Source organism: Parasteatoda tepidariorum, chromosome 11 (genome assembly GCF_982258835.1).
Source record: "Parasteatoda tepidariorum strain Cologne lab strain chromosome 11, Ptep-v5.0, whole genome shotgun sequence".
Classification (NCBI taxonomy): Eukaryota; Metazoa; Arthropoda; class Arachnida; order Araneae; family Theridiidae; genus Parasteatoda; species Parasteatoda tepidariorum.
In genome coordinates, this window is record NC_141765.1 from 60,876,501 (window position 1) to 60,901,493 (window position 24,993).

Sequence of the window (24,993 nt, forward strand, 5' to 3'; positions counted from 1 at the left end):
ACTGAAAAATAGAAAATTAACTTAATACAGATTGTTTAAGTGAGGTTTAATGTTAATCTCAGATATATTGATTCTGGAATTTTAGTAAAACTTTACATACATTTTAGAGCGAATCAAATAGATATAATAAATGTACTTATAAATTTCCAAAACAATAAAAAAAAAACTAAACAAAGAAAACATATGTCTCTGACATTAGTAACATGCTATTATTTTTAGTCAGGAAGAAAGAAACTAGGAACCTTTCATTAATGCCCACAGGAAAAGAAGAAACTACATTAAAGTAAATTTTATCATATTTCAGTTGCTATTTTGCTAAGAAAGTTTCTCTTTAAACTAAAATTGTTCTTTTCTGTAGTATCCCCAAATTTTGTATGTTTTGTTTGTAGTATCCCCAAAAAATGTTATTTTTGATTTTTTTAGATTTTAATTTTACAAATGAATTATTACTTTTTCACCAAGTACTTAAGCCGAATTTAAAGGCATAACATACATTCTCTTTAATATATTTCATTCATTAAAATGTAATAAATTCATTTCATTTTTCATTCAATGCAAATAAATAATGTTGATTTTTAAACATCGATTATTCCCATTATTCTGATAACATTAATATAACAAAGATTTATTAATGCTAAAAGCCTTTATGTTTTAAGTATGAAATTGATGCATATTATATATTAAATAAGAGGAAAAGCTTGACATTACTTGAAAGCTAATGACATTTTAATTATGAGTGCAATACATGGTGATTTTTTAATACATACTGGAAAATTAGATTTTGATGTTGAAATTTAAGTTTTGTGTTACACCCACACCTTATTGATATTGATCACTTGATATTATAGAAATAAGAAACTGGAGTGACCGTTTTCTGCACATAACAATATATCACATGCAAAATGAAATTTCTATGTTTAATGAAAATCATTTGACAATCCTACAAGTTAGCATTGTTCTCAATATTGAAAAGAGTTTTTTTAATAATTGGTTATCCAATCTAGTTAGATCATGGTGCATTAAAGAAAAACATTCTGAAAACTTTGTCTCTTAGTGAGAGCACTGGAGGGGAAAGAACAGAAAAATGTACTAGGAAGGTTATAATAAAGAAAATTATGAAATGCATTCACAATATCTATTACTGCTTCAATCAGTGGTCGGAAGTAGCGTACTACAAGTAGTGAAACTATAGTCGCTACTCTTTTATAAAAGTAGTGTAGTGAATATTGTGATACAAAAAATAGTAGTTCGTAGCGATTCCTGGCAACTACTTTTTTACGTTAGTTTAGAACATGAACAGGGTTCTAACACAACTAATTTTTTGAATTTGACGGGTACATATCTTTGCAGGTTTGTCAAAGAACGCAGTTTTAAATGCCCATGTGACTGTGAGTTGACAAGAATTGCGTATTTAGAGTCACATATAACTAATACTTAAGTAAGCCATTCTGAATAATAGTTAATTTATCACTTTGGTCACACTTTCACATGCGAATATACACTTGTAAAACAGTGATGTTATTTCAAAGGAAGGAAACATGTTTTCGATGTACTTAATTTCTTAGAGGAAATGAAAAAGCATTAAACACTTAATGAAATTGCAAGTATTTAAAGTATGAAATATTTGATAATTTAAGTATGAAATATTTGATAATTTAATGAAATTACAAGTATTTGATAATTTCTAGCATTTGTTAAATTAAATATTCGCTGTCAAGAAGGACATAAAAGTTGAAGACTAAATAAACAAATTCAAGAAAAATGTTTTAGAATAACAAACTGTCTCATGTATAAATATATTATCATTAATAAATATTTCTAAATAATTCTTTATGTTTAATAAAAACCAATTTTTTATTCAAAAGCATTTTGAACATAATGTGTAAATTAATTTCTTCAGCAGTGTAAATTATACAGGAGTAAATTAATTTCTCCAAAGTTTGGTTTCTTAAAGTAGCGAAGAAGTCACTACAATTCCAAAGTAGTTTGTAGTCACTACATTTAAGAAAAAAGTAGTTGTAGTTAACTACATTTGTAATAAAGTAGTTATAAATATAGTAAACAACAAAAATAATATAGTTTTTCCAACCACTGGCTCCAATATTTTGATAAATATTAACATTGTTTATCCAGTCATTTTTATAAAATAATTTCTTCATTACTAACATCTAGCATTGAAAATAAATCATATTAATTTATTGCAAATGTGTGACAAAATTTAAATATTATTTTAATATAATTGCATCAATATTTGAATTTACTAAAAAACATTTAAACAAAAATTACTCATTTGTTAGAAAAAGAATTTTGCACTCCTAAAATTTGTATATCTAAACTTATTTATGATATTAAAATAAATTTTTTTCGGTCTTCAGAATTGCTATCCAATTTAAGATAGTATTCTTCATTTACCTTAGTTCCCTAAATTAACAACCTTTGTAATAATACACTATTAAGTTGCCAAACGCAAACAAGATTTCTCACAACAATATTAACTAAATACACACACACAAAAAAAAGACTGCATGCAGTTTTTGCATTAAACATATCTTTATATGCAATTAAAAGGACAAGGATTTAAATCTAATGTGGATAATTCAAGCATCTTACCTTAAGAGTAGACTCAGTTAATTTACCACTAAACTGGATTTAAATGTTTAGCATTTAGAATAGAATGTTGGAGCATGGGAGCTTGTGGATGCAGTTATTAAGATTGCACTTTTATGGGTGTATTAACAATTAGTTTCAACATGTTTCTCTTTTATTCCTGCCTTTATGGAATTTTGTTGCATCTGCTATCCCTGATGATAATTTGGTAGAAAATGTTAATAAAAAATTATGTTTCAGGCACCTTAATCAAGATAATTGAAATACAAGAGTTACAAAGAATCTTATATTGTTAACCAATAGTATATTTACAGACACTATTTGTAACATAGATAAAATAAATGCTTCAATATTTTTAAGGTTTTAAGTGAAGAAACAAAACTAGAGCATATATATAAAATTGTGACTAGATAAACAAGTAAAAGGAGGACTTGTAAATAAATGTAAATCATATAATTTGAATAATTAATGTTAAAAAAATAGTTAATGAACAATATAATTTGAATAAATAGAATACAAACATTTTCATTATAGACATGGAAAGCATTTCACAAGTAGGATGATGAAATTAAAAGATTAAGTACAGTTAAATGTGCTACTTAACTACTAAACTTGTTCAGAATTCCTCTAAATTTTTTTTTTACACAGAGGATTTTTTTTCTTTAGAATACAAATTTAATGACTTGCTTTTATTTAAATATCATCCCCTTAATACAGAATGTGACAAGTTTATTTTATAATGATAACACATTGGATTGAAATGACTAACATATAAAATTGGTATTTAAAATGCTTTTACTCAATCAAAAATCTTAGCAATACAAAAGAGAGTTAATTTAAATTTTTTAACTCAAAAAATGAAATTAAAGAATTTGTATAAATCTGTTTTAGAGTAAACAAATCCCTGAAAATCCTTATTTAAATTCTTTTTTGTTTAAATACCAATTTTTAATTAATTGTTTTTATTCTGATATCCTTTAAGTAACACCCTCAGTAATTAGATAATTTATTTCATAATAGTAACAAACTTAATATCTACAATTTAAAAGAGGGAAAATGTTTTTTGTAGCATCATGTAAAATAAATTCGTATTTCTTAACAGTTTAAAGTTTACTGTAAAAATTGCATTTATTTGGAATGCACCGCCTAAATCCATGTAATCATAGGTGTAATACTGATTTGTTTTACATCTACAGATTTTTATTGAAATATCAAACATATGGATCAGAGTCCTTTTCTTGACAACTCATTTGCAAATATTCTCTAAACATAGATCTAGCTTGGTGCAAGACTCGATGAACATTATGCTTACGCACCATTTTATCAAAATGCATTGCTAACTCATTATAATCCATTCGACTTTTCATTATTACATCACGATGTTGAAGTAAAAGTGTGAGGCACAAAAACAACATGAAAGGATTGCCTCCTCCAAGTTCATATGGTGGAGGAAGAGAAACTTTTTGACACTTTCCACTATATTCCAGAGCTTCAATGCAAGAATTTGTCATAGCATCACTAGAATCTTGAAAAATGCCACTAGTTTTTCTCTTATTGAACTTTTCACTACATTCTTTAGATAAACTAGATTTAGGTATGTAAGTGGAATTTTGACTATTTAAAGGCAAAGTTTCTTGATCACTTTCAATTCTTCCAGGGCAACTTTCAGAAAGTGAATCAGAGCTATCACTGTCATGTCTTTGAAATCTGTTATCAATACCTGGGCTATGAACAAGTCTAATAGGAATAACTGATTTTAAGTGGCAGGCACAACCATCTTTATCTTCAGATTCTTCATTTTCTAAAATTTCTCCATTACAAGGAATATCAGAATTAGATTTGGTTTGAATGTCAAGATCTAAATCAAATTGTTCATCTGGAGTACAGCAGTAATTGGAATCCTCACCTCCTTCACTACCATTTAAATGTAAATATTCTGGGTGCTTTTGACCTTTTCTAGAGCCCACTCTACAAATCTGGTCAATACCAGATAAATCATCACTTGTCCAACTTTCAGCAGCTTCATCAGTGACAGCTAAATCAATATTGTTAGTATATTGAGAATGTCTCAAATTTTCCCTATTTGAATCAAAACAATCTGGTGAACGGGGAGAGTCTAAGTCCTCAGAATCAATGGTAATTGATCTATGAAGAAATGAACCAGGAAGCTGTCTGTTTAAATTTTCTAGTTCCATCCTTAATTCTCGAGTCATTGATGTAGTCATTGGCAAATAATCTTGAGAATCATCTGTACTTATATCTGTAACACTATTTTTACGACTTAGTGATAATGTGCTTTCTTCTTGGGATGTGCATGGGGGGTTGACTTCTACATCTCCATTGGGAGAATATTCAACATGCTTTTCTTCATTTGATTCTTCAAGTTCTCTACTATTACTTTTGATTAAGCCCCGAATTGATGAAGCAGAATTTTGTTTTCTAATTGCGCGTACTTTTGTGTATGGATTTTCTCTACTGTGTATTCGAGGAGATTGAGGGCGAAATGTATTCGAAGAAAAAAGTTCTTCATACATTGATAATTCTTTCTCAGGAGGTGAGGGAGGAATAGAACTCCACAATACTTCTAACATAGACAAGGCATCATCAAATGCAAATTCTCTTTTCAGTTCCAATAACAACCAACGATAACAAAATAAAAGATCATCAGCTCCTTGAGTTTTAAGATATTCAAAAAAATGAGGATCATAATGTTCAAGAAGTTCAGTTAACTGTTGAAAATTAGCTGTCATTGCTTTGCCATCTAGATGAAAATTAGGTTTCAGTCTTTGCATTAAAGCACAGAAGCAAGTATAAGCATGCGCCTCATCTTTCATAGTTACTAAAATAGGGGATGCTAAATCACTCATACCCTGACAATAAGATACACTAGGGTGATTCAATGCGTACGTTGTCAAAATATTAAAAAGCGAAACAACATTTTTGTTGTCATCTGAACCAGCATAAAATCTATGAGTGCGATCTGTACGTAGAACATCTTTTCTAACCATATTTGTCACATATTGAATTTCCTCAGTCAAATTTCCATTAGCAATCATGTCTTGCCATGTTTGTCTTAATTTTTGATACTCTAAAGAACGTTGCTTCATGTATGCAATTCTTTCTTTACCTGACAAACCATAAGGATAGACATTCAAAATATGTTTCCAAACTACCTTTCTTAATGAAGGATCAATCCCTCTTTGATAAACTGATAGTCGCAGCTCCCTGGGCTTCACTAAACGTCCCTCTCCATCTAAGTATATATGAAATTCTGAGTCTACCATTGGCTGCTTCACTGGTTTGAAACTTTCAACTTCACTATCTCCATCAGAAAGATTTAAAGCTCTCTGGACCATATTAAATGTCTTCTCCACCTAAAAATAAAAAAACTAACTTTGAAGTTATTCTTTAGTTATTAGAAAAACTGACTGGAAGCTGAAGTTATAAACAAGGATAGCAATTTCAGATTTTAAAAGTAGATAAACTCATATAGTAATTGTAACAAATAAAACTAAGAATAGCAAAACTTTTTTTATTTTTTTTTCAGTTGAATTTCAAAAAGTAAGAAGTTCAACTAAAAAGAAACCAGTTACAAATTAATTTTATGCCCTATGATAAGCAACCAATCTATATATTTAAGCATAAAACTCTACACAGTTAGAAATTTGAAATAAACTTAGAGAGCAAGTTAAATCTTAATAGTGTTTAAGTACTTAAATTGTTTCTTTCAAGAACACTAGTTGGAGAGGGGGATGCTTTTGTGGGTGTAATAGTAACAAAATCTAAAAAATAATGAAACACATGAATTATATTGTTTACTCTAATTTTTGAATGGAACAGAATATATTTGTACAACATATTTTAAGAAATCCTGAAATATTTGATAAAACAAAAAGTGCACTTGCTTAAACAAATACACCAAAAATTGTATGCAATCACTTACATGATTAAGAATTGTACCAGTAATCGAAGATCGATCCAATATGAAGCCTGTATTGTTGCTGCGATTTATGTCATTGGGTGCCACGACATCCCAGTCTTCTAAGCCTTAAAATATTAATTGATTAAATATAGATTTATAATAACTCACACAATATGAATCTAATAGCAGATATTATATATAAAATAGAAATCATTGTTATTTAAGATAAGGCAATTAGATTTCTTAATAAATGTTTATAAAATAACTTTCAATTAGAAATTATGCATCTATTCATTCAAAAAAAAATTAGTTAAAAAGCATAAATAAATCAGAAGAATTTATGATTTCCGGTCATTTGAAATTTCTAAGTTATTATTTGTATAGTTATTAAGTAAGAAAGCACTTTTTTTTTTAAAAAAAAAATAGCACTTTATATCATTTAACTAATTTCTATTCTAAACTTTTTGCAAAAAAAAAAAACTTTTTTGCCTTTTGCAAGCAATTATTGGCAGAGCTGAGTTCCATTAAACAACACAACACCAGAATAAGATACCACTATACTTCTAACAATACACGGATCAAAGGCATCAAATGTGTCAATCTATTGAAATAGACATTATGCACTAGATTATAAGTTGTTTAAATTGAGGATCATTTCTTTCTTACCTCTTATTGTAGTTGTATGTCTTCTTTTTTTTTGTTGCTAGGGGCAGAGTTGTTGATTATAGCATCTGAGAACAGTAATTTGCATTTTTTTTAAGTTTAAGTTAAATTGCTAATACAGTTAAAGCCCTACTATCTAGAATTTGACTAACGGAAATGTCAAGTTGAAAACAATCAAATGCTATGTAGTACCTTTTCTTAAAAACTTTTCACATTTTTGTAAAAAGACAATTTGAGTTACGTCCAAAATAAAAAGCTTATGAGGGTCATTCTCACAAAAAGGTGATTTTTTTAAGTCCCTGATTAATAAATATTAGGAAATACAGCAGATTTCTTAATATTTTTCTTTATCATTTTTCGCAAAGTTCTTAACTAACAAATCATATGCATTTCTGCTAAATGTATTTAATATTTCATTCTTATTTTTTAATAAACATGACTTTAAAATCCCCTCCGTGGACGTCCCTACGTCTGTGGCACAAAATAATTTTTAATGCCTGTTAAACAATTTAAATGTTATTTTAATAATTTTTGTAGTTTTACCTAGTTAAATGTTTATAGTAACTTTGCATTTAATATTTAAAAAAAAAAGATTATTTTTATAAAATAAATGACTAGTAAACTTTGTCCATCAAAAATGATGTCTCCCTCCGTGGACAATTAATATAGTTCTGTAAATATGTAATAAAGGGCAGCATATGCAAAATCCCTATAAGACAGCTGCTGGGATGGGTAACCATTCCATTTTCTAATGTTAAATATCAGTTGTTTTTGTTCTCTTTGGTGTCAGTTTTGGATTGTTGTGTTCAACTGGGGTTTGGTAAAGTTCTCACCGTATACTCCGTGGACATCATAAAGAAGGTAAGAGAAAATTATTTTATTTTTGATAGATGAATTTTAGATTGCAAAAATAGTATATTTAACAAAAAGAACTGCCCCATTTTTGTAACTTTAAAATTAAAAATCAGAAAAATTCAGGAACTAGTTTTTGTCTCCTCTGTGGACGTCCCCTCCGTGGACATAACAAGTCCATGGAGGAGAAGACACAGTCAATGTAAGGGACCATGTGTTAGATAACCATAATACAATTTTAATAATTAAAAAACGATTTTCTTTTAATAGATATTTTTTAAAATGGAACAAATGTGTTCATTTGTTTCTATTTTTAAAGAAAATCAATTAAGTTTAACTTTTTCTTATCGGAGAAGTAAATATTGGCAATTTTTCTAAATAATTTCTGTGATGTTTAAAATTTTTTTTTTTCGCTTCAAATTTTAGGAAAAAAATTTCAAAACCAAAATTTAAGAAAAGAAAGCAATCAAATGTTCAAATGCAAAAGAGAAGGGAACAGAAAAAACTTAGTATGAGACAAGCTAGATAGAAATTAAAAGAAAACCCTATATTGTTTGAAGTAAGTAAAAAAAAAAAAAAAAAAAAAAAAGAGCAAGAAACTTTAAAATTTGCATTAGAAAAAGATTTAACAGAAAAATCGTGATTAAATGTACTTAAATTTCTAGAAATTGATAGAGCAAGACGTTTGTGCGTTTGCGCCCAGGTAAAAAAGAAACAATAACAAGAAGAAAAGAGAAAAAACAAAAACGTTATTTGGATGACAGTATGTTTAACTTGCATAAAATGGTCACAAAAGAGTACCCTCAACACTCAACTTTCATTTGGAGTCTGAATTTTTATTTCAATAGTCTTTACATTTTAATTTATTAATATTCAGTAAGAGTTACTTAAGAAATTGTACACCTAGGTTAAAAATGGATGTTTCCTTTCATAGCAGCATGATTAATCGGAAGTAGCTCTATCTCTAATAATGAAATATTTTATTATTTACTTATCAATGTTAAACTCATATCAGTTGTGCCCAATAATTAATGAATTAGTCTTCATTGACATTTTATATTTTATAACATAAAATGTCTCCTCCGTTGACTATTACATCTCCTCCGTGGACAAGGCAGAATTTAAAATATTTTAAATCTTGTAAAAAATAAAATAGAAAACTTGACCATTATTATAAGGACATATAACAAAAATAAACAAAGGCATTTATGTAATTTTTATCACTGTTTTAATTACTTTAATTTAAGAAATTCTTTTAGTCTATTTATACCTTTTCAGTGAGAATGACCCATGAATGATATTGTGGTGACTACTTCATAAAGCTTCCTAACTCACCCTGTCAGGGGTGTACACCCTTTTCCAAGGCAGCTAGAGCATCTGGCTATGACCACAGAGGTCCTTAGTTCGAACCTTGCCAGAAGTTAATGAAAATCTGTCTCTTAAAACTTCACATGGTGACAACAGACAACGAACATGCAATTTCCTCACTTTTTGCCACATAACAGAAATATACTACTTTGCCTCATTCCACAGTTCACCTTGATTCAACAAATAGAATCTACTGGATCTCAAACTATGTCAAAACACCAACTGCACCAGAATGGTGACATCATTCACAATCATGGGGTCTCTCAGTCTCACGAAACTCTTAGAACAGATGAGTCAGATATTCTCGTTCACTAGAGTTGGAGTAGCGGCAACTACAGCATAGAGCTCCCTAACTTATCCTGGTCAAGATGTACAATCCTTTAAATGGTGGTCAGAGCATCATTTCATGACCCCAGAGGTCCTTGGTTTGAACCCTTCCAGAGGCCAGCAAACATATCTTATTATTATTCATTAGACAAGTAATTTGAATTGGATTGTACTACAATAAAAATCTGCAGAAATATAGATGCAAACATAAATAAGCATATCTGTTTTTACTGTCACATTTGAATAAATTATTTAAAAAATTATTTTCAAAAATAATTTTTGTAAATTTAAAAGTAAAATATGATGGCTATGAGAGAAAGAAAGCATTGTATTGTGTTTTACTAATTATAACAATTTATTGATTACTAATTTTTAGAAATTAGGATGTTGTTTAGGACAGCTGTTTAATTTCAAATTTATCAGCAAGTATTGATAGTTGTTGATTAGAGAGAAATGCTATTATAGCTGCTGATCACTGATTACAAATAGTGCTTAGGAGTGCATGAATTTTAATATCACAATATATAGTCAGAAATAATTCACAATATATTGAAATATTTATACAATTTAATTAGCTTACATTATTCTAAAATTGGACAATATTTTTTAATCAATTGAAAAATAACTTTTTCTTAATCCAAGCTTTAAAAAAACAATTAGCTATTACGAAACTATAACAATAAGGATATAACACTCACATAGCATTGTGTAATAATAAAGGTTGCAGAATTGTTTAACTGTGGTATTCATTGTTGATAATAGTTACCAAAATATTATCACATTTGAAAAATATATCCGGCCAACTGAATATTCAGCAAAAGGGCCGAATACTGAATTTTACATCTTAAACTTAACCTAACAATCACGCGAAACTGTTGCAAACTCACAGCAATTATGGAAATAGCATATTAATAGTAAAAAAGCATCATTTCATGCAATAACAAAACTTTCAAAACACAGCTTTAAGCACAATAGGCACGCCATTTTACTCCCTCAAAAAGAAAAAAAATATGTTTTGCTTTAACACACATTTAAATTAAAATATTAACATGATACAAAGAATAAGATGATATAAAAATTAATATTATTTAATTTAACACAATAAAAAAGTAAGATGAAAGATACCATAAAACAGTTACCTTCTTCAAAGGGTTTTAAATCTACTTTCAACTGTAAACATGGATCAGAAGATCCTAAAAATGCAGCATCTAAATCCCAGTCAGATAATAAAGACAGATAAGTATCTTTACCCTCCTCATCTCTAGCATAATAGCTTATAGAGAATTCACTAAAAAGAGAAAATATTAATCTTTAACATCAGAAGTCATCAATTAAAAAATAGGCCTAAGTTTTCAAATAATTATTGATGTTAACTACCAAATAATATAGAAATTTTATTTTTCTCTGTGTTGGAAACCGGATTAGTTTATGTGGTCATTTTCAAAAAAAGCGTTATTTTTGTGTCACTGCCTGTTATAAAAAATAATTTCTTTTTGGGGAAAATTAGATAAGAGATAAAATTCCCACAATAGTAAAATAAATAATGTCAAAAAACTATACCTTTATCTACAAATAAAACAAATCAGAAAAAAAAGGTTTCATCAAAATTATGAATCACATTATTTATATCTACAATTTACCAGTAAAGAGATGAGAAATGTGCCTCCATTAGTTTTTGAAAAAATTTACATTACCTAATTAGTAATCAAGGGTGCCGGCACTTGCACCCCCCTGGCTTTTTTAAAAAACGAGATACAGAAAAACAATTTTGCTATTATTTTTTTTTTATTAAAAATATTTTTATTCAAAAACAAATAATTAAGTAATTACCGTAATTTATGGAAGAAACGCCGCACCTATCGTAAACGCCACACTTGTGATAATGAGATTTAAAAGAAAAAAAATCATGGTAAACGCCGCACCCATAATAACAATTTAGTGGCAAAAATGAATATATAACATTAATTCCTTATAAATACTACTAATGTTTTAAATTAAAATATAAATTAAAATTTATAAATGTATAATTATAATAAAATCAAGAATGTAATCTGCGATTGTATATTTTGGACAAACTGCTCAGAACATGTTACAATCGGCTGTTGGTGCCATCGTTAGGTAAGAAATTTAAATAACTATATTTATATTACTTTAATAGATTGTTGTTGTTGTTAATTTACGTCGCACTAGAGCTGCACAATGGGCTATTGGCGACGGTCTGGGAAACATCACGGAGAATGATCCGAAGACATGCCATCACAATTTTGATCCTCTGCGGAGGGAGGACCCCCGCTTTGGTAGCCCAACGACCTGCGCACAAAGTCGAGCACTTTACGGTAGCACAGTTTAACGAGGACCAATACCGCACACCCTCGGTCCCTACGCAGACTGATCCAAGTGGTCACCCACCCGCACACTGACCGTAGTCAGTGATGCTTGACTTCGGTGATCTGCTGGGAACCGTGTCTTAGCGATCAGTCCACTGCGGGGCTACTTTAATAGAAATGATTTTTTTACATTACAGTATAGGACCCAAAATTCGGCACTCACGGGACCGACGAAATTCCGTATTTCGGAATTTACAGAATTTCGGATCTCTTCCGGAAATTCCAATATGGCCCTTGTATATTACGATAATTCAATTACGCTGTTAATTTCAGAAAAACCAATAAATTTAGCTAAGTTTCAATTGTGGATTTTGATGGGGTGAATTTAAAACTGTCCCATCTTTAGAAATTTCATTAATTAAAATAATAATCTATAAGATATAATCAAGAAGAAATAATCCGAAGGATAAATAATTCAAGATGAAATAATCCGAAAAAGAAATAATCGTTTCTTCTTCAGAGCGAGATCATTGTTCTCGTTTTTTTTTTTTTACATAACATTTTGTTTTAACAAAAGAGGCTCACCTCGGAAAAAGAAAAGCTAACAAGGAACTACAAAAAAAGTAACAATTAATGGCAAGAAACTAACAATGAATAACTACAAAAAAGAAGCAAACAACTAATAACGATAAAAAAAAACAAGTTAACAAAAAAAAAGTAACATTCATTTGTACACCAAGAATTCATTTTGTACACCAAGTGAGAAAGAAGTTTCAATGTCAAAGGGGTGTGGCTAATTTATGGTCAAACAGAAGAGGGAAATGTGGGGGGGGGGACAAACCAGTAAAGCACTTGCACATCTGTCAAGATTGATTCATCAGTTTCTCCCAACTTGCATTTATTTATTTTGTTCATTGGAAATGCAGACGTTTTTACTTTTCAATTTCACTTTATTTTAAACTACTTAAGGAACAGATGTTCTGTTTGACACAGATTTATTATTTTTTCTCTTCAGGTTTTTATTTTTAAAAGATAAAATATAGTTACTTACTTCAAGAGAAAAAAATTCCAAATGGAAAGAAAATATGACTGATTTTTTTTTTCTCTTATCAAAAAAATTTCTTTAAAAAAAAAAAAAAATAAAAAAAAAAGGAAGGAAAGAAAAAAAAATTGGTCGGATTAAGTGCCGAATTTCGGGTTCCATACTGTACTACATATTTACATTTTATATATATTTTTTTTAATTTAATTAATTTATTTTTTGGGAATATACCTCCTTTATTTAAATAAGAAGATGTCAGTTTATAAGTCGCGTCCATAACAACGATGTATAAATAATAGCAAATACTAAAAAGAAAACTTTCCGCAATTAAATTTCTCCACAAAGCACTTTGAACAAAGTGAGAAAAAATGTGAAAGAGCTATCAACCACGCGGTTTGGCGGGAACTAGATCGAGATCAACCCACTTTCTTTAAAGGGTGGTGGGTTATCAATGCTGGCGCCATCTTTTGCCATAATTCGCAACTATTTTGATTTAAAAATTTTTTTTTCTTTGAGAAATGTAAAATTTATTTTTAAAATATCGTAAACGCCACAACCGGCAAAACTCCGCAATTAAAATGTTAAAACTTTTTAACTCGTAAACGCCGCGGCGTTTCTTCCATAAATTACGGTATTGATAAATAACAATTAATCAAACAAGAATTCTAATCGTCTTGTTAGCTGTCCAAATCTGTTTATAACTTTTTCAATGAATTATGAGTCATCTTCGATTCTTTTCTTATGCACACTGAGCGTGCACTAACTATTTAATCTCTAGTGAGACACTGTTGACCAATTCCATGGCTTGATGCGTTGCATCGTATTAAAAGTGCATTCAATAGTGCACATAGTAGCTGGAAGAGCTAAACCAATTTTGATTGCCTCCGCTACAGCTGGATAAAACGGTGTGACCCGAATAACTAAATCGATGTATTCAAAGAATTAATAAGAATTTTTTCTATTAAAACAGATGAAAAAATTAACCGATGAAAGTGTAATAACAAAACAAAATGTAATAACAGAATATTTTCAATTTTTCTTTTCTTGGGGGCGGGGGCTAGTTTGTTAGAGTGTTGTACCCCCTTTAATATTATTCTGCCGGCTCCCTTGTTAGGATTATTTGCAATATATAATTATATTAGTAATATATAATTTAGATTGCTAGAAGAAGAATTTATCTGAATTTTTTTTTCTCAATTTATTTTAGAGCTTAATTTTTTATGTTTTTTTGTATAGAAAATAAACAAATAAAAAACTCATTTTTCTGCAAAAAAGTAACAATTCTAAAATTTAAAGAGAAAAAGAAATTCTTTTTTGTCTAATTAATTTTTTCCCATTAACAGATAAAATATAAACATCGAAAAAAATGTCATATTCCTCCTTTATCACACTTAACAAATCGTTATCACATCAAAATAAATAAATAAAATAAAATCAATTTTTTATGTAATTCAAGAAAAAATGGGAAAATCCCAACTTTAAAAAAAAAAATTGATTAATATAATAATTGTCATTTACAAGTAAAGAAACAAGAAATATTTCGGTCATCTCGTCCTGGACCATGGTTCGGTTACATGGTTCATAATGTAACCATAATAGCTATTAATATTAAATTCATGCAAAGAAATAAAAAGACTAAACATAAAACTAAAAATACATAAGTACAATGAACAAAACATACTATGTAGTGGAAAACTGGGTGTTGTTCAATAAAAGTAAAAATTTACAGATACATATTTCGTGAAATATAAAGGGTGAAAAATAAAGTTAGAAAAGGTTCTCAATATTGTTAATTCAAAATAAAAAAAAAACTTGACCTCCATTTGAATAAGTCGTTGTTTAAAGCGTTCTGTAAAACCGTCGGAATACTATTGAAATTTTTTGAGCTAAATAAACTGAGGTTCTTGCATAATCTTTGGTATATTATGTAAGTCTGCGTGGGTTGATATTTCCGTGTTTTTACACTTGTTTTAGTTGCAGAAATATGTAGATTTTATAGAAAAAAGTTTAAGGATTTAAAATGGTTAATATCTATTATAGAACCATAACTTCTGGCATATACTTTGCAGATTACCTGTTCAAAACGTGGATTGTTGTCACATAGTGCCAGGGATTATCTGCCAAAATTATTTTCTCATCGCAGACATCACGATTTTCTATCAACTATCATCAGCCATTAGAGTGTAAGGGGCCATTAAAATGAATGAAAAAATTTCAAGACGTATATTTACATACGAAAAACATTTCAATCAAGTTCTCGGCAACGAGTTTCTGAATTCGCCTACGGGATTTTTTCGCATCCAGTGTTAAGGCCCTTTAAACATGATCGCATGTTGCTCACATATGACATAGATTCTGTCAGTGAAAAGAGTTAAACAAACCACCATATAATCCGTGGATTATAGGATGGTGGATTTAGCTGCTGAAAATTTCATTTGTTGGGTTTGAAATAGTCTCTGCGAATTATACGCAGCTGCAAATAATACACAGGATATTACAGTATATATACCTATAAGATTTTTATAAATTTCTTTTGAAGTACATCAAGTCCTTCAATATTTGTATAATAATATTTGTATAATAATTGCAAATAAATTATAGTCCAGAAATTTTGAGTGGTGACCACTCAAAATTTCTAGACTATAATTTATTTGCGAATGAACCCATGAGTAATAAAGAACTCTTAAAAAGTTTTTGCTAACTCTATATTTTATAATAAAAATTGTAAATTTAAAATCTTAACTTATTTAACAAAATAGTTAATGTGAGATTTCTATTTAAGATTTGAATCAATATATATACTAAGATACTTTATCGAATTAACTTTTTCAATAAGTTTATTTTATTAATTTTCCATTTAATTTACAAGTAGTCTCGTGGTATGCTATTGTGAAATTCTCAATAAGATTTTGTTTTAGATAAAAATATCATACATTTAGTTTTATTGATGTTGAGATTTAAATCAGTGTTAATTTGCATAAATTATTGATAAAAATTAAAACTAATAAGGGCCCCAAATTTGAACGTTGGAAAACACTGTGTTTCATTAGACGCTTTTTAATGAATATTTTGTTAGTTTTTACAAACTAAACAATGTTCTTTTACTCCTATTGAATGCAATTTATATAGCAAGATATTGCAATCAATGCTGTCAAACGCTTCGAATATACCTAAAAAGAAAGCTATGGTCCTTTTATCTTCATCCATATTGTTCCAACTAAATTTAATAAATTGAAATAACATTTCCTCAGTGTTTGAATTGGGTCAAAAACAAAATTGACTTTTAGAAGAAAAAAAAGGAATTGTTATGTAGATAAGAAAAAATCTATCTTTAATAATACAGTACTAAGTCTTGCATCCAGACGTCCATTTACTGGAAAGGGCTCTTTTCCGGACACTTTTTACTTTTTAACAATCAAAATAAACAAAACTCTTTTCCACTTTCAAAATAATAATTATTATTTTTTTTTTTTTACATTCGCGACCTGTTAAAAAAAAGTATGCAGTGATGAGAATCCTCCACTTTTCCACCAATTTCTGTTTCTTTATGATATTTTAGCCAATCTGCAATTTTTGTTTGATTTTAATACAATGTGAAAAAGAAATCATAGATCTCAGAAACAAAATTCAGCATTTCAATACAGCACAAAAAAAAAAAATCTAGCATTTTTTTCTCATGGTTCATTTCATTCAAGGATTATTAGAGCCAAGAATCACTCACTCAATTTCAAAGTGCTCAAAAATTTCACAATTCAAAAATTGCGGATTTGAGATAAATTCATCACAACTAAAGTGGATCATAAAACGATTATTCAGAAGCTTGATTTGGAATTCGAGGATAATATTAAAAATGAAATCGAAATTATAAAAACTATGTGGAAATCTCAAACTGTTGAAATTATGATCGAGAAAACCACGTGTACAATAAAATCCATTTGAAATTTTCCATGTATGATAATGCAGAATTAAAGCACTATGAAATTCCTTAGCAATTACTGAAAAAAAAAAAGAGATTGTAAATCCACCTGGGATTGCGGGTGAATTATCAATAATTGAGTGTGAAATGCGCGATTTAAAGTTTACTGAACAAAACAATATCGTATTAAAACATCAAGATTTCTAAAACCAAGAGAAAATCTGTTTTAATAACTACTGGAAAAACCATTAACAAAATCAAGTGTATTCTCTGTGGAATCGTCGCTTATCAAGAGGATTGAGAAATGATTACTAAGTTAAATGTACAGTTCGGAATTCGCAATATGTTATAATGGCATATTAAAGTATCAACATTTTAAAAACCATGTGGAAATCAGTAACAAAAACTTTGAAAATTGCTCAACCACACAAATCATGTGGATTTATATGCATGATGCAGATTGAAATTGACATTAATTATTGTCTATGTGTTATTTTTAATGAATAAGGATGTTTGTTTACCGTAAGGACCTATTATCCGGAAAAATCTATTTTCCAGACTTACTGAAGTCACGACGATTCCGGATATTGGACTTTCCACTGTATTTTCAAAATTTTATAGATATTAAGGGCAATAGAGATATCAGTCTATAATTTGAAAAATCATTTATTTTGACTTTTTCCTACTAGAGTTAAAGGATTTTCTTAAGTAAATATTTACTAATAGAGTTTATTTTCTTTTTTTTTTACTATGTATTAAATATTTAAATGCACATTAATGCTCATGTCTATACTCAATATTATTCTTTGAGTAAATAGGAATTATGCTATAGTTCGAAAATTATTTTTACTTTTAAATTTTAATTCCTCTTCCTGCAATATAGTATTTATTGTTAATTTTTCTCCTTATTTCTGCAAACTATTTTCTAATGCTTTCAAAGATGAATTCTAAAATAGTAAAATTAATGCATTATACATTTTTAATGAAAAAAGTTCAATTAAAACAGGTGATAAAATATCAGGTTAAGCTATCGGTATCGCCGAAAAGAATTAACACTTTCAAGAATATAGTCCATAAATATATCTGCCCATCATTATTGTTACAGTCTATGTGCTTATACCTAAAATTTCAATTAATGTAATTTAATTTAGTCACATAATTTTGGCAAATATTATTAAGCTAGACGTTTTTGTTTCACTAAAGCTAAAGAATTAAAAAAAAAAACTAATGCAAAATAAAAAGAAATTCTAATCTAGATTTGAAATATAGAGTAATGTTAACATCATTTCGTACCATTTTTATTCTTTGAGTAAATAGGAATTTTGCTATGGTGAAAAATTATTTTTATATGCATTTATAAAATTTAATTCCTGTGTCCCTAATGTAAAACTAAATAAATGCATATGCTTGATTTCAATACTTTTATAACATATATTAACGCAATTACTAAAATAAAGTTAATAAAATCTACTAGAATATATTAATTTCTTCCTTTTTTCGCTTAATTTTTTTTAAAGAATGAATTGAAAATTTTACTGGGATCATAATTTTTTTAAAGGTTACTGCTACGTTGAAGATAATTCCTTGCATTAAATTCAAGCTAGAATAAATAATAAAAAAAAAAAACAATAACTTAAGCTTTTCTACATTTTTAAAATCTAAAACTATTCAATATAAAAAATTCATTCTACCTTTTTTTCACTTAACATGAAAATAATTACAATTATGCCTTAAAACTAAGATTAACATGGCTAAAAAAATTAAAGAATAAAATTATTTCGTATTTATAATACATCATTTTACTAACTAATATCAGGCATCCATAACTCATTCTAACCCCTAATTTACTGAACTAAAAAATCTTCAATATTCAGAACCGTCAATAAAAATGTTTCAGTGAGTACCATATAAATTATTATATGTATTATTATAAGAAAATATTATAAAAATATGATTTCTACATTTTCATGAAGCTACATTAGGGCACAATTTATTATGCTGATCTTTGTACTCACATAGTTATTTACCATCTAAAATCATTGGATTTAATTATGAAAATTCAAATGGAAGCGAAAATGTAATGGCTTTCACAGTACGGCAATTGTAAAGAAACAGTCTGAATGCATTTAGATTTTTTTAAAAATTGACTGTAATTGGCCATTCTAACATCCTGTTAAAATATATTTCCTCTAAGTAATTAAACTTGAACCTACCCTTTAATATCAAATGCACGAGCTAATAAACTCTGCAAAACTTCAAAAGAAGTAATTTGTGGATCAACACTGAATCTTCTATACTCAGGAGCAAGCAGTCCTTCACATTTCTGAAAATACAATTAATAATTGCTTTATACTAAATATCAAGAAAGAGCTTGAACATTTACATATTATATTTTAATTTATAAGAGAATATAAAAGAAATAGATGCCAAAATAAAAATTGAGCTTTAAAAAATTTAGAATTATTTATCAAATTAGCAACTGAAATTTCCATACATTTCATATTCCATTAAGTTTTGAAATGTAAATAACAAGGAAATAAATAAAGTTAAAAACGCTAAAGAGTGAAAAATAGAATAAAGAAGTGAAAATTAAAAAAAGAGTGAAAATTACATTGATAGAAAAAATTGATAGAAAAAAGAGTGAAAATTACAATAAAGTTTAAAAAGAATCACTTCAAACTTAATTTTTTTTTAAAATCATAAATGACAATATACTTAGAAATCATGAAAAAATAAATAAATGATACATTTTTGTTTTCTAGCAGACAAATGTTGGATTGAAAGTCTCAAGAGTAATTGGGTAACACTATCTGTATCAATGATGAAAGGTGTGTCAGAATGTTTTTAGTGCACTTTGGAAGGGATGTCAGATAACCTAAGTAGTACCATATATTTAGGGTTCTACAGTATTGACACACCATAATATGAAAATTTAATTCTTAAAAGAATGATCTAAAGTAATATATACTACATTTAAAACTTAAACTAGAAGTGAAACTAAGAACAAACTTTTTTATTCCCAATACTTGAAAGCTAATTGTTTTGTGACAGCTACTTTTTACTAAGTTTTGATAGAAAATATTGAGTTAATAATAATTAAATTTTTGTTCATAAATTTTCCTTAATTTTTTGTTCATAAATACAAGTAGGAGGTAATGTTACGTAAAGTGATTTTTAAAATATACAATGCCTGCAAAAACTAAAAAACCTTGATAAAGTCGATACAACTAGAAGAGAAGTGCAATGAATTTTGTTTTGCTGCCACGGTTTTACACTTCTTTATAAAATTTCCGTTTCATTATAATTTTCATAAAAAAATATGGCTGCTACAGATATTGACTAATGAATTTCAATGCAACATATTTATAAGTAAATATAACAAGACACATTTAATGTAAGATCAATACATAAAATTTAAGATAACTGAAATCAAGTATACCTAGAAATATTAATTTTAATTTAAAATTGTAATGAATAAGGCCCAACAAAATATGCAGAATTCCAAATTTAGAATGGTTTACATAATTTTAACAGTTCTGTTTTTTCCCAATGTGTTAACCACAGTTTTAATAATTAGAATTACTTTTAGAAAACTATAGGAGAAAATCAAATTAAATATTTATTTTTCAGTTGGTTTTTTTCACAAATATACAGCAGAAAGTAAAAGTTTTGAGATCAGGATCTGAAATAAGAGGATGTTAGTCATAATTTGCACCAAAAAATTTAAATTTGACACTTTGAAAATTAAACCCAATTGTAATTTCTGACTCCTAACTTTCAAAAATACCTTTGTTTCCATGATTCAACTTCTGGTCAAGGTATATGACAGGTGCATCAAGTATCAGTGGTTATCAAGATCGGAAATAAAGGCATGACGTTACAAGCTTGAGTTTCCCCCTTGGCAAACAATAATATACTATTAACAACTATAATATACAATTAGCTTTAATTCTGTTGGTCAAGGTTTCCCCATCTGTTGAAGGGGAGAGAAGTTCTTTATCACTCCTTCTTTTGATCCTGAAATCGGTATTTCTCATTTTTTTTGTCTAGAGTAGGAGTCACAACGCAATTCGTATTCAAGCATTTTAAAATATCATACAGCGTGGAATCGTCTTCTCGCAATTCATAAAAACACTCATCACAATTCGTATTTACGCTATTTAAAAATCATACATCATGATTTGTATTCATAATCTATTCATGAGATTTAAAAATCACACATTGTCATTCATATTCACTCAATCAGTATTCTTGCAAATTAAAAATCGCACAGTGCAATTAGTCTTCTCATGATATTCATGAGATTTAAAAATCCCACATCGCGATTCATATTCACGCAATTTAAAAATCTTCACATCACGATTCGTATTCATCCATTTTAAAAATCACATTCATGAAAACTAGCCATTTCAGTTAAAAATTAGTTTTTAATTTTTGACTAAATTTGTTTGCAAGCATGCTGTAAATGAATTTTTGTACATATACAGAGAGAGAAAATTACTAAATGTCAGTGTCCTTAAATTTAAAAAAAAATTTGCCCTTGAATTTAATTTTTTGGTCACTCAGCCTTGATTTACGAGTTATGTATGTATTTGTAAAAAATATAAGTTTAGCTGTTTGAGAATGTGCAATCAGAATATTCATATTTAGAAAAAGTTCTTTTTTTAAAAAAGATAAATATTGTGGTTAAAAATATAGTTTTAAAATAATGTAATAATGTTCTGTTATGTTAAAGAACCATTCCATTGACACCTGGCTGTTGCATTAAAACTTCTAATGCTGTTTGAGATGATAAGTCTTTTCTCATTTTATCTGTAAGCAAAATTTCTTAACGATGTAAATTAGCAATTCGTAGCTGTAGTCATCCTACATAAGGAGCAATTAATAATACACATGATAATAATTTTTAAACTAATTCATTAAATTCCATGAATCTTAAAACCGTTAATTCATGGACTTCCGTAAAGCAATAGTTTATATTCCGACAAAATTTTTTCGGAGTTCTGCTAATCTAAAATTTCAATTTCGTAACTTAAGCAAAATCTCGTTAACATGACATTTACGAGTATTCTCTCTCTACGCTCTTCGTTTTCTTCCTAAGTTCTCATTCATACATGATAACGACTTTTTTTACATGGATTTGTTAGGGAAAACACAATTTCGGATAAACTTCGAGAGCATAAGACTGAAAAAAACAAAAACATAATAACGCCTGCTAGAATTAATGAACTACAGAGGCAAACACAGAAGTATAAAATTTATTATCTAAAAAGTAATTCTGAAAAGGTAAACATTTAAAAGACCGTTCTTTAGAAAAATTATTCTTTTTCTGCTTTGTTATTTTAATGAGTAGCAACTTAGTTTGCAAATTATGATTCGTAGCAGAAGAATTATCTAATCATTTTATTCCTCCTTATTTTATTCTGCTACAATTAGATGAATTAATTTTTAATATGTTATTACTAGAAGTTGATCTAGGCAGAAATTCACATCTTTATGGGACTGCAAGGCAGCGCATTGGCTAGGAATATGGTTAAAAAAATTGGTAACCTATGGTTAAAACAATATTGTACAGTAAATCTCAATACACTGATAATGACAAATCTTCATTAAATCAATGTATTTTTATTTTATAACCGACGTTGAACAACCAAGTCAATTTTGGGGTTTACGACTACTAATGTTCAAATATGTAGACTTGTAATTTTGAACCCAGTCCAGAAGACAAGGGAACTCCTTGATCAAGTATGGAGAAATTTGCCTTCATGGAGGACTTTTGATGGAACTAATCTGCAATTGCGTTACATGGAGAGGAAAACCACGCGAACCTCTCAAGGTTAGCCAGATGGCTAGAATCTCTAACCCATGATCCATCTACAATTGAGGATATTTCACGTCAACACTGTGGTCGGTGCCAGCTGAATGTGGAATTCGTATCGATCAGCAATCGCTGGAATTCGAGCCCGGTTCACCTCATTGGAAGGCAAACACTCTATCTCCTGAGCCATTGTGGCCCAAAGAAAAGTATTTTATTTTATTTAATAAATGCAGTTAAACAGCCGACCCAATTTTTTTGGTTAATGGCTACTAAAGTTCAAATTTTAACAAAATTACAAGGCTACTAAAGTAGCCTTGTAATTTTGAAACCAATCCAGAATACTAGGGAACTTCTGGATCAAATATTGGGAGAAACTCTGCTTTCATGGAAGATTTTTTGAGAGAACCCACATTTGCGTTACGTGGAGAGGAAAACCACGAAAACTTTCCACAGTTAGCCTGATGGCTAGGGGACTCTAAGCCATGATTTGTTTACCACTGAGGATATTTTACGCCAGCACTGTGGTCGGTGCGAGGTGAAAGCGGAATATGAATCAACTCGCTACTACTGGGATCAAAACCGTGTCACCTCATCGGCAGGCGAGCGCTTCATCCCCTGAGCCACCATGGCTCAAATCAATGTATTATGAGAATTCTCTCTACACTTAATATTTTCCCGTATAAACACTGAGGATATTCCTGTATTGGATGAAGTCAATTGCAGTGCACAATTTAGTTAAAGATGTATACGTTTCATTTTAAAACCATCATTTACAATTCATGTTTTGATATATTATGTTCCAAATTTCATTGCCCTGGCCTGTAGAGCATGTAACAGCTGTAATTTATATTACAGAACATTAACATTCTTCTGTTGTAACTTGGAGCTCTGTAAACAGCACAACTTTACATTTACACTTGTGCAACCCATGATCACTTTCGGGGTTGTTTCATTTGAAGGCCTCCCTTGATCACCACAATCAATTCGTTTTCTTGTACTGATAAGACACAGACCTGCATTTTGAGACTTCAATCTTTCCCAAATCCTCCCTATAGAGGGGCGGGCTTATATCACACCTTTGTCCCCTTTTGATATTTTTTTAATTTCTCATATGCTCCTGTCCTACAGTTGCCAAAACTTAGAGAGTGTTTTGAAGGATAGCAATAAAATTGTTTGTCTTGCAATGGTTGTCTAATAATGGATACATTGCTAAATTTAAGTTGGATATAAGGGTCATATCACAAATTCAATAGTAGTTAAACTAGGTCTTCAATAAAAAAAAATTAACTTTTATTATGAAAAGAGCAAAATATAATGTTTTGAACAGGAAGTGATATAAAACATTAAATCTTGGGTAAATCTTACAAATAAATGAAATTTTGTGACACAAATTGAATTTAACGATTTTTATTAATTAACTTTTATATCAAATAAGCTAATAAAGTTAAAAAATTAAAAATAATTAGGAGTGATAAAGTAAAATGGACAAAATGCAAAAAAAAGGATGCAAAAAAAAAATAAATTTTTTTTTGAAAAATTAAAAATCAAATATTGCACACAGAATGTAGACAGTCTAAATTGTAACAAAAATTGAATTAGTTTATTGTAAGCAACCTAAATTTAAATTACGAACACAACAATTAATACATACTTTAACTTTGACACGAATCGCTTCTCTGGAGTGGAAAACATTTAAACTTGACATTTTCAATCTAAAACTGAAAGCAATAAAATAATTTTTAAAAATATTATGTTATATGCTTAAAAATAACCAATTCATAACAACACTCTCTTTGATTAATCAAATAGATTATAAATATTAACGCAATCAGCAAGTAAAAAATTCTTATTCAAATAATAAACCAGAAGTTCACTCACTCACGATCTCGAAATCAGAACAGAAATAAAAACAAAAACAACTATCGATGCCATTAATGAAAAATAAAAATTAAATCGAGGAAATGATAAAAAATCAACTTCAACTTTTACTCAAAGTCTTAGAGACCGTTCTCAGTGCATGCAAAAAACACCCTCATGATTCGAGATTGATTCTTCAGGGAGCATTCAGTGCAAGCGATCGCACGTTGATTCAATAAGAGCATGTGTGAACAGTTCATCTAAGGGGCAGTTCACACTGTATGTTATTCATCT

At 28.7% G+C, this 24,993-nt stretch overlaps 1 protein-coding gene across 2 annotated transcripts; it reads right to left on the reverse strand.

The window, feature by feature from the left end:
• Positions 1-2,169: 2,169 nt before the first annotated feature.
• Positions 2,170-24,766, reverse strand: LOC107446673 (uncharacterized). 2 transcript variants are annotated; one of them, XM_016061384.4, is made up of 6 exons: positions 24,721-24,766; positions 24,494-24,560; positions 19,238-19,347; positions 10,879-11,027; positions 6,551-6,654; positions 2,170-5,981 (listed from the first exon to the last, which is right to left on the reverse strand). In XM_016061384.4, the coding sequence occupies exons 2-6, from the start codon at positions 24,545-24,547 to the stop codon at positions 3,819-3,821; spliced, it is 2,580 nt and encodes an 859-aa protein (XP_015916870.1). In that variant the 5' UTR covers positions 24,548-24,560; positions 24,721-24,766; the 3' UTR covers positions 2,170-3,818. The 2 variants fall into 2 exon arrangements, with proteins under 2 accessions (XP_015916870.1, XP_087010489.1); XM_087154363.1 differs by lacking the exon at positions 24,721-24,766 and having other exon boundaries at positions 24,494-24,718.
• Positions 24,767-24,993: the final 227 nt, after the last annotated feature.